Source organism: Macrosteles quadrilineatus, unplaced genomic scaffold (genome assembly GCF_028750875.1).
Source record: "Macrosteles quadrilineatus isolate MER2022 unplaced genomic scaffold, UCM_ALF_1.0 Scaffold_6__1_contigs__length_79288215, whole genome shotgun sequence".
NCBI classification, from domain to species: Eukaryota; Metazoa; Arthropoda; class Insecta; order Hemiptera; family Cicadellidae; genus Macrosteles; species Macrosteles quadrilineatus.
The window spans coordinates 26017615-26029618 of record NW_026542599.1 but is presented as its reverse complement, the minus strand read 5'-3'; the positions used below and the strand labels follow the sequence as shown (position 1 = coordinate 26029618).

Genomic DNA, 12004 nt, shown 5'->3' with positions numbered 1-12004 from the left:
TTCTTGTCCTTATAAAATTGATTTTGTGGTACCGAGTACCCTTACTTCAACTTCTGGTTAGCATATCCAAAACAATTTCCTAACACCGACATTCTATAAACCGTTAAGACATTTTTATACGTTAACACAAACGTATAAATACAGGGTGTTTTTTTTTTTTAAACTTGCATCTTTATTTATGTAAAAACCGCAATAGATAGAAATATGCAGTTGGCGGGAATCATCTATTGACGTAGGGGGCACAATTTTTTTTAATTCAACGTTACATTTACATTCCCCCCCTTTCCCCCCCTGCCCCCAACTTAATTTTTTAAAATAGCAAGGTACCCCTTGTGACATATCAAATGAAAGAGCATGAAAAAAGAAAATTTTTGGTGAAAAAAAATTTAAAATCGGCTCATGAATTTGTGAGATAATCCCCCCCTTTTTCCCCTACCCATAACTTGTTTTTTAATAGCAAGGTACCCACCCTTGTGACATATCAAATGAAAAATAAATTTCACCAACAATTTTCTTTTTTCATGCTCTTTCATTTGATATGTCTCAAGGGGTACTTTGCTATTAAAAAAAAATCAAGTTCCGGGGAAGGGGGGGGAAATATCTCACAAATTTATGAACCGATTTTTAATTTTTTTTCATCAAACATTTTCTTTTTTCATGCTCTTTCATTTGATATGTCACAAGGGGTACCTTGCTATTTAAAAAAAATAAGTTGGGGGCAGGGGCGGAAAGGGGGGGAATGTGAATGTAACGTTGAATTCAAAACAATTGGGCCCCTTACGTCAATAGATGATTCCCGCAAACCGCATATTTCTATCTATTGCGGTTTTTACATAAATAAAGATGCAAGTTTTTAAAAAAACACCCTGTATAGATTTTTTAAAGCCCAAATCAGTGAATTTGTCATATCACCATTGCCTCAGTATCCAACATAACCTATAAGAGTGGCTAAAACAAGCGTTACGCCTCATGTAATTATGTAAATGGCTTGACGTCAAATGCTGACAAGCTTTATGTTACTGCGTCAACATTACTAATGTTTGTGGTACATTAACGTTGTAAGCATAATCAACCCAACTCTATTATCCATTACTTTCAGTTTATAAAAAAATGTAGAAATTTATAAGATTTAATTTAACATTTACTTAAGGATGGTGTTTTGGATGGATTGAAGATGTTAAGTGGTAATTATTCGGTGATGGACATTTTTAGTGTTTTAGTCACCACAATTTTGTAAGTTCTTTTTAGATTCTTAACATTGTTCATTTATTTGTATTTTAGGTACCTCTTACCCAGCTCAAGAAATTCAATTTTAATCTACAGCTATACCATTCAAAACAAAAAACCATTGTAACTTAGAGCCAATTTTGTTAGATAAACCTAAAATACCCACACATAAACTCATTTGTATTCAATTCTTATCAAGAGCTAGTTTATGAACCAGACCACTAAAATATAGAATCATGGTCTGGTGACGACTGTGCCATCACTCACTGACATTTCAGTCTCGATGCCAGAGTGCCATCCTCAAGACGACTTTGCTCCTCACAGATGACAAATCAAGCCTGATCTCGTTAGTTAATTAAACCAGCTGTCAAACGTTTTAATTTCCAATGAGAAAACAAATAGAATGAGTTTTTTTTTCATTAATCAACTCAATACGGTACTGAAATTTAATATCAGTAATCACAGTTAAGGTTAAGACTCAATATTATTTTATATGATAAACTTGAAGTTAAAAAGGTAAATATTAAATTTAACGAGTTATTTCAACCTAGTTGTCAGATCTGGTTGGTTACAAGTTACAACTGAGACAGTTATTACCAACAACTAAGGTCCAATTACTAGATGTTCGGCTGAAGCTAGGCTTTACAGGAAATTAATCAATATCTGCCTGTCCACACAACATTGTGCTGTCAAATCTAACTGCCACACCACACTAGCACAGCACGAATCTTGATTAAACTAATACATTTGGTGCTCTGTATTATTTACAAAACCTCAGTTTTTATATCATTGGGAATTGTGATCAGTAAAACTCACGATTAAAAAAGTATATATTATATGAATATAACATTGACTAACGTTTGAGGGAAACTAATTTTTCCTTAATGGGATATTGTGTAAAACATTCATAATTAAACATTCCTTAACTTAGGTAAAAGTTATTTTAATAAGGATTAAACATGATATTTTTTAGGAGATATTTTTGTAAAAATTCAATAAAGGCAAATGAAAATTTGCTTAGACTGCAGGTTTGTGGCGGTAGTATTTATGTTTTATCAAGACTTTTTATTTTGCAACTGTTCAGTATACGTGGCATTGTTAATTATGTTTGAAACTAACAAAGCCAGTGCAAGATGGATTATAAAATTCAAGCTTTAAGTTTAACTCACCCAAACGCAAACTCACTTGAACGTAAATTATGATTAAAACAGGCAGAATTCAAATCTAAATATACAATAATTTATTTATTTAACTTTAAACAAATACATTTTCCTTTGGCAGGGCTGAGTTTCACCAGGGGATATATACAACACATCGTCTTGGGACAACAAGAGTGAAGCTAACTCGCTCGTCTAACCGTTGACTTATCGTCTGTACCACATCTGCAGTGTGGACATGCGTTTGATCTTCTTTTGCAGCTGAAGAACCCCGTACAAAAGGGCTTCAGCGGTTGGCGGACATCCTACAGTGAAAGCAATAGAAATGTTGGCAAACTGGTTTTTAAAGTGATATTCTTAAATAGATAGCATCTTACATCTTAGTATCTTAGAGAATATCATAAAGAACTAACTGTCAGCCAGGTTGATGATAATGACTACAATCAGAGCTGACCTTAGGAACGTGCGCAGGGTGCGCCTCGGAGGCACCGTGCTTGGGCATAGATTTTTAAAATAGTATTAACCCTTCCTGATTGCTAGGGGCTCATTTATATCGTACCTCATTTGCCAAGCAAGTGCATAGTTACAGAGTGCCCAGTGAGTACAATAAATTTAGGATTCGATTTTTCATGGGGCAAAATAAAACAAAACACAATAGTAACAAATCATTACCTTTTTACAAAAAAATTATTGAAAAATAATTCTTTGTTTCAAAAATGACAATCTGTTATTTTCGTCAAATTAATTTGATTTTTGATGAAGGTTCATCAGAAGATACTACTGTAGCCTATTTCAACCCCCTAAAACATCTGAGTGGGATAACTGGCATACCAAGAAATAAATTATCGGTAACCTCCAATAGCTTTTATATACAGACCTATAGAAAAAAATGATTTTGTTGGGTATTTAGTATCTACGGTATTCAAACTATATTTAAAGTATGAATTTAAGAGCCAAAATACAGGTTGAACTGTAAGTAATTCATTGTACTAAATTATGACTACTAGCACAATATATATGACCCATATGCAATTGATAAAAACAAAAAGAAGTTTAGAAACATTGCTAAAACACTTTCATCCATGTCTTATAAGAATTTTCCCATACATTAGATAATTTAAATTGTAGATGTTTTGTAGTAGGTACACTGTTTGTACTCACCAGGAACATAAATGTCTACAGGTATGATTCTGTCACAACCCCTCACTACGGAGTAGGAGTAGTGGTAATAACCTCCTCCATTGGCACAGCTACCCATGGAGATCACCCAACGGGGCTCAGGCATCTGGGAAAATATATATACTTAGCACTTTGTTTTCTACAACTTCATCACACTACTGCATACTTGGGTTAGACAACTAACTATAGGCTTAAGATAAACATTGCTCAACCTAAAGTTTGGCAAATCAGAAATACCCTCCATTTACGTTCCGAAACTTTGTACTATCAGTTGAAGATTTTTTTATAACTAATGCTAAAACAATACCTGATCATAAACTTTGCGCAGAGCCGGAGCCATTTTGTTGGTGAGCGTGCCGGCCACAATGATACAGTCAGCCTGTCGTGGGGAGGCTCGGAACACAACGCCATACCTGTCCATGTCGTAACGTGGTGCAGCAATGTGCATCATCTCTACGGCACAGCACGCCAGGCCGAACGTCAGGGGCCAGATAGATCCCTGGTGAAGGAAAAATGAAATTAGAAAAAGTTTTAGGCCTACATCACAATGACCTACGTACACATTACTTAAGACTAGGCCTAGAGGGTTACAGCATCATCTAGCCCAAACCATTTGTGATTGGTAGGATTTGAACCCAAGACCTTGGGGAACAAAGTTCTGCACTCTTCCACCACACCAGTTAGCTCCATTCATAAACAGCATACATATTCAAAATGCAAGAAGTCAAATGCACTGTAATACTTTTACAAGGGTGTTTACGACAGTTGGTGCTTACTCAAATAAAAATTAACATGATGTTTCTAGTTGTGTTAAAAGCAGTTATAACCAAAACTACCTTGATCAAAAGTCCTGTAGGCCTACTGCACATGAACTTGGAATGGACAATGGAGAAGGACCTAACCTGTTGCCCTGGAAAATTTCTGTTAAATATTTAAGAGCTTTAGAATTGCTTATTTCGTTTGGCAGTCAGAACAATAATCCTGTCTGGTTTGTCCACAAGTCTCCCACAGACTTCAGGTCTACTTGTCTTCCTTGTCTAATTCTAAATCTAAGGCCCCTTTTATTCACCGCAGTTGCCCGCCAGCTTGCACCCGCCGTAGTTTTATAAATGCATTGCCGTAAGTGGGTGCTTTTATTCAAATAGGAGCGGTCTCAAAAGTTGCGGGTACCCAAGGTTTGTAAATTCACCCGCTTGCACTTAGAAACCGCCGGCGGGTAGCGATTCGTATATGCATTGTGTTATATGGGATCGTTTATTCAAAGCGGGAGCCCACCATCGCTCTCGCATTGCTACCAACCCAAGTCACCAGTGCCACTCACTACACGTGGTCTACTCATTCGGCTGTGCGCATTGTCTACTATATACTATAGGCTAGTATATACAGGGTGTTTTTTTAAAAACTTGCATCTTTATTTATGTAAAAACCGCAATAGATAGAAATATGCAGTTTGCGGGAATCATCTAGTGACGTAGGGGGCCCAAATGTTTTGAACTCAACGTTACATTCACATTCCCCCCTTTCCCCCCCTGCACCCAACTGAATTTTTTTTAAATACCAAGGTACCCCTTGTGACATATCAAATGAAAAAGCATGAAAAAAGAAAATGTTTGATGAAAAAAAATTGAAAATCGGTTCATAAATTTGCGAGATATTTCCCCCCCCCCCTCCCCAGAACTTAATTTTTTTTTTATAGCAAGGTACCCCTTGTGACATATCAAATAAAAGAGCATGAAAAAAGAAAATGTTTAGTGAAATTTATTTTTCATTTGATATGTTACAAGGGCGGGTACCTTGCTATTAAAAACAAGTTATGGGTAGGGGAAAAGGGTGGTGATTATCTCACAAATTCATGAGCCGATTTTAATTTTTTTTCACAATTTTTTTTCTTTTTTCATGCTCTTTTATTTGATATGTCACAGGGGGAACCTCGAAATAAAAAAAAATTAAGTTGGGGGCAGGGGGGGAAAGGGGTGGAATGTGAATGTAACGTTGAATTCAAAACAATTGGGCCCCCTATGTCAATAGATGATTCCCGCAAACTGCATATTTCTATCTATTGCAGTTTTTACATAAATAAAGATGCAAGTTTTTAAAAAAACACCCTGTATTATATATAGTAGTTTGGTCGTGAACATAGGTGGAACCTCTCACCGTTAAAAATGACTTCATGTCATGTTACGGACATAAATACTGAAAGATATTGTCTGAAATTATCTACAGTAAATAAAATTTAGATTGAACACCACTTTGACACTATTTGAAACTTTTAAAAATGATTTCTTTTGCTAAAGTGTGTTTTTAGCTAGATTTCAGGCTTAAATAACAGCCGTTGAAGTGAATCGATGACAGTTCTGAGCTGTAAACCGAATATTTGTGTTAGACTGGTTAGATTGAAAGAGTATACATTAAAAAAAACAAGGGTTGGCAGCACGGTTACACTATCCACGTGACAGCGGTCGATCGCAGGTGAAACATTGGTGCAGCGGTTGCCCGCTGGCGGGCAGTGAGTAGAAGGGGCCTAATCGTTCTTATCAACTCTAACCCTCCTTTACACTTGACTTTCTAGGTATATCTACCATCTTATCAAAAATCCTTAAAAGGATAATAGCCCTAGCTGGTAACAATTTGTTTGCATTATTTTAATGTTGCTTTTGTACTGACTGACAACGTAAAGGAAAGAGGGCTACATTCATGCTAATAAATCAGAAAACCCATATAATGCTTCATCTTTCTATTTATATTAGTTTGTAGGTTGAAGGTTTTGGTAAATCAGCTGTTTCAGTTGCGTTCACATCACATGTTAACTTCGGGCAAAGTGAGCAAGCTAGGCACTTTTTCCCACAGTAGAACCCCTCATATCTGACCTCGGCATAACCCGACTCCTTGGGATATTTGACCTAGTGTCCGTCTACTTATTACCTTCCTGATAGGTGATAGCACCGATATTGTTTGGTTAACCAAAAGGCATACGTTGCGTTAATCGCAGCAGACAAATACCAATGTCACAGAGACTGCAAGACATTCTCACAGCTTTCATCGAGATCGCGGGTGACGAATACTGCTGTCGCCTATATCGCAAGTGATGGACTTACGAGTGTTGCCATGGTTACAGGAGATGATTACCAGTGTCGCCAAGACTGCAAGATATACTCCTCCCGATATCCAGCCTTTTGACCGTTCCGAACATGCCCCGATGCCATCATTGTCGGATACGAGGGTTTCTTGTCAGACAATAATTGTTTTTTCTTGAGATTTCCGCTATTTACTTAGGTAGGCTACTCTTTAAGCCTCATGTTACAACTATTGTTTAAAGTAGGCCTACCTAACAAAATAGCCTTATTTTAAATGTATATAAACTTACCTTTCTTCCCCAGTTGACAATGTCATCAAGTCGAGCTAGGGCAAACTCTGCCCAGCTACCGTCAGTTTTGAATGGTGAGTACGGTCGTATTGCTGGTTTGTCTGCAAATAGTAGATGGGTTAAGATGAGAAAACAGATCCAAGCAAGAATTGAGTAAATGATACAGAAGATTTGCCTTGGGTTTAGATATTATCATGAGCTTAAAAAGTGTTAGCCCAACAATAAAGTTAAGTAGATTACGAAATGTCATATAGGTGTACAAAAGTTAATGGAATTGTAAGGCTGGTTTTAATTCATGGTCATCACCCTTAAAGCAGTGTTTTAATAATACCTAATTAAATAATTGTTAGAAATGCACTAGAATTAGCCTAAATAAAATTATATTAAACAACGCAATAATCATAAACTCTACAAATAACAGTAAACTAGTAAATTATTGTTAAATTTTAACGTGAGAAATAGCAAGGAACTGAAACCATACAAATGGTTGAACTTAGTTTTATCATGTGAAAATAGGCACATCAACTGATCAACATACAGTCAAATATTTCTTAAATCAGAAATATGGTAGGTACTCCTAGAAAGCGCTAACAGATTAAGACACTATATCATGTCATAAGGTAATATGCAAGTAACTTACTCTACAAAAACCAACACTTTAACACTGACAGATGAAGGAGGGGAAAGTGGCAAGTGGTGACGTGACAAGTCGATACCGAATCAGCGATGCTCATGTACTATTACTTGTACGAGCTTAAGATTACTAGAACCGCCGCTAGCGCTTGTTTTGGGTTAATTTTATACTCGTCAATTCAAGTGGAAAAGGTTTTCCAGATTTTGCCACTACGAGTTGACAGTGCTCGTGAGCTTGACAGTTTGCAATATACACTGTTGACTGTTTAAGTTAGTTTCATTAAGTAGTTTCAAAACCATCCGCTACAAGTAGATAGTGCTCGACCAAGTAAATGGCTTACTCTACTCAAGATGTAAATATAAAATATCATAAATAAATACCATAAATATCAACTCAATCTGATGAATAACCAATCTCACTCATCTTAAATCTACACAGAGTATAAAACAAGTCCAAGTCCGTCTGGTACAACACTGTGACTCAATTACAGCGACTCGAGACAAGAATCATTACCAGAATTCGCCACGACTTGACTGCTGCAAGTTAACAATAGAGCTTTGGTGCTGTATCGGTACAGTTATCGGTTCCAGTACTCGAGTAGGCATGGAATCAAGTAGTAGCAGTGTATTGAGTCAAATTTACTCAAGTCAGGAAAGTACTTGACTCGTCACATCACTAGTGGCAAGTATGATATTTCTTGATGAACGGGCAAAAATTATGGCCCTACTAGCAATTTCAACACCAAGAAATAAAATAAGATCCAATCTATTCCTTCAGCAAGCTATAACACTTTAAGAGGGTTTATTTATTTATTTTTTTTTTTTTGTCCTAGGACGCTAGGCACGAGCCTGGGATTGTTTTTCACATTACTTCAGGCTAGACCTAGGGGTTGCGGCATTATCACTTAGATAAAATCCATTGGTGACTTGGCGGGGATCGAACCCGGGACCTCAGGGACTGAAGTCCCGCGCTCTAACCACTACACCAGCTCGCTAAAGCTAAAGATCACTTGCAATAAATTAGGCTAATCATTTCATCATGGTAATAGGCTACATCTAAAACCTGTCAAGTAACTTGGTGTACAAATCGCAAGTGTTTGGTTTCCTTTACCTTTTCCCTCCTGTTTAGGTGCGACTTCTGTTGACTGCTTCCTGACCGCCACCAAGGACATAGCTCCATTTTGCTGCAACAGCTTACTTACATTTTGAGCTGCTGGCAACACTGTAAGTTCAAAAATCAAATCAATTACTGTTTTAGTAAAATCAAACTAACTTAAATGAACAACTTAAATGTAAGTTAGGATTGACTGATTGTTGTACTACCATACTAAAAGTCTCATAAGTCAGGATTTTAAATATCTCTATGGGTAACATGAAGTTTTCGGTTATTTTTATGTTTCACAGCCTAAAAAACATCAAATGGGTCTATCACAATTTCTGCCCACCTATCATTGTGTCTTTGACGCCAAAATGCCAATTTGAGCTGCTGCTCCAAGAAAAATAAGTTACAGTAAACTTAGGCCTACCGATAAAAAAAAGGTTATTACTTATGGATTCAATCGATTAAGGGTAACCTGCCAAACTTAGGAAACTAGCTGAAGTTAAATCTAACTTTCTAGGCCTAGGCCTACAACAAATGTAAAAATCGATAATAATACAGTGGAGTCGGAGGCTTATCAAAGTTTTGCCAGATACATGCCTAGGCTAGCTTTAACGTGACATTAAATTACGGTAACTTAATGTAAATGTTGATTCAACTTATGTAGGTAGCCTTACCTATTGTTATGAATAGTTCAAACTATAAGTTAGGGTCTTCTTAAGAAGACTCTTTGGATAAAGTTAATATTTCATCTGATAATATAGGTATCACAGGTTTTCTGCGAATCTGTAGTTAGGCCTAGGCCTACCACAGAATTATTTGAAAACATAGGGTAGGCCTATATGCAAAGCTATTTTAAAGTTAGGAAAGAATTTAAAATATTCACTTTCCTGAATGGGGGATATAAATATTAGGTATATTTCTACGAGGTTTTAAAGATATAGATGTTTTGGCCATATCGCAGCATTTAGGCTAACAGGAACAAGCCAAAATTCAAAAAAAGAGTTCTAGCAACCTAGACTCATTTTCTTGATTCAGGCCTAATTGAAAATATTATTATGGTTAGCAATTAACTCACTGTTCTTGGCTGAAGAGAGCATGATGATATTTTCCAATGTAGAAATTATTAAAACAACACACTTATGTAAGGTCAATTGAAATAACACCTAACCTCCCCACGTCCCAATCCCAATAATATTTAGGAAAAAACATACAAAGAAAATAAACCGAACCAAATCTTAGCAGACAGCAGACTGAAAACAGTTGAGTGGAGATAGTTTACTTCAGTGCAATGGTTTTATCTGTGGTAATATATTAATGTATAAATACCAAAACTATTTAAACGAATTTATTGAATACTTTTATTTTGAAACATAATGATTGATTTTAAGCAATGAAATTTTTGTTAATTGTTACTTTGGAAATAATAACGGTGACTTTGGAGGGACATAATCTTGAAGAGGCAAATGGGTACTGTATATTGCACTGGATTCATTTTTCCTCTACTCCTACTCGAGAACAAGTTTGGACTTTATTATACTGCGTAATTTGCACACAGGTCCCCTCGTAATCATTTAAATAAAAATAATATAAACTCACCATTAACATATTCAACATCAAAGAAAGAATAGCATAGATCATATACAAACATACCATACCAATGTCCTACTACCGTGGGCCCAGCCCGTCCTACGCACGGAAATCAAGTAGTCAGTAGTTAAAACGGAAAAACGCGGTAAATAATTTACAATGTAGAACGGCTAGTTTACAATACGTATAAAGGCAAATTCTGTCAATTTTAATGGGGTAAATCAAAATCACCTTGTAAACAAATGTCACGTCGCCAATTTTCATCCCATTGTAGGCGTATACGGTATGCATTTAAAATCCAATAATAATAATTTTATAACAAAACAGCGACTTTTTCGATGTGAAAACTATGAAGTGAGATTGGTGACTGATTTTCACACTGGTTATAAATTAACTTAAATTAACTGGAACTTCCCTGCGATCGCGGGGAGCTCGTAAACATCTCCCGCGCTCACAGAAGTATATCGTCACCAATGATCGATTGGATTGTTAATTTTTATTAAAAAGTTTCATTTTCGTCTAAAAAGTTTGTATTATACAAAAGGCCACGCCCTAGTGGTAAATCTGACCCTGTCTAAGTATGGCCATCTACCTCGAGGTTCTCCTCGGAATACAGTTTTAACAGTAAAGCTGGGTTTCCTAGACGCGGAGTCGGCCAGCGGAGAGCGGAATTGAAATTAACATGGCATTCCGCTCCGCTGCTAGGAAAACAGTAACATTAAATTACCTAAGACAAGCTGAGTCCGCTCTCCGTGTTCCTCCCTCCGCTGGCCGACTCCGCGCCTAGGAAAACCCGGCTTTATGTTAAGTACAGTATTTTCTCTCCTCCACACATGACTTTCCCATCTTCACCATTACTTTTGGGCAGTGCCACTGTTCTTTCATATCCTCCAACCTTGTTAGACTTTTTTCAGCACTCTATTTTCAAACCCAGCAATATAGTTATTTGTGCAACTAGTGAGAAAAGTGAGCAATTGACTCACTCGAGAGAAATCCTTACTCACGAGCCGTAGGCGAGTGAGGAATGGTTTCTCGAGTGAGGCAATTGTACTTTGAACTCGAGTTGCACATTATACTTTTCCTACAGTTACCATAAAACAAATAAATTTGTGAAGAAACATAACCTATTTTTACACAGAAGTGAACTTTTAATATAAAATTTAATGTGAAGTGACAAATACAACAGTACAACAGCTGACCAGCTGATTTGTACAGCCAGTGCTGCCAACGTATTTCGCGCGCATACGACGTTGCCTGCATGTTACGTGCTCACTATTTCGTGCGGGTCGCCGGATTTCTACCCCCGGATATTTACCCCCATGAAAAAACGCCTACGTCATTTTGACGTCACGAGGGGCGGGGCTTATACACGTTCGAGAAACAGCCCGCGACTGGAAATCTACCCCCGGACATCTACCCCCGGACATCTACCCCCAGACATCTACCCCCGGACATCTACCCCCGGACATCTACCCCCAGACATCTACCCCCGGACATCTACCCCCAGACATCTACCCCCGGACATCTACCCCCGGACATCTACCCCCGGACATTTACCCCCAGACATCTACCCCCCGTGGTCAGCTCTGCCGCGTATCGGCCAATATATATTGTTGTAATTGAGTTTATAAATTGCTTTATGTAAATCAACGGCTCTTTGGTTAATCATTACCCTCTAATATCTAGTATTAAGCATGTGATATGTCATTGCCTTGTTTAACATTATCTATCTTCCTAATAAAATAAGCTGTAACA

The 12004-nt window shown here is 37.1% G+C and overlaps 1 protein-coding gene across 1 annotated transcript; it reads right to left on the bottom strand.

The window, feature by feature from the left end:
* Positions 1–2500: 2500 nt before the first annotated feature.
* Positions 2501–9853, bottom strand: LOC128996823 (NADH-quinone oxidoreductase subunit B 2-like). Its single transcript, XM_054422309.1, has 6 exons — positions 9738–9853; positions 8672–8782; positions 6928–7028; positions 3871–4062; positions 3546–3669; positions 2501–2689 (listed from the first exon to the last, which is right to left on the bottom strand). Exons 1-6 carry the CDS (start codon positions 9757–9759, stop codon positions 2592–2594), a joined length of 648 nt encoding a protein of 215 aa, XP_054278284.1. The 5' UTR covers positions 9760–9853; the 3' UTR covers positions 2501–2591.
* Positions 9854–12004: the final 2151 nt, after the last annotated feature.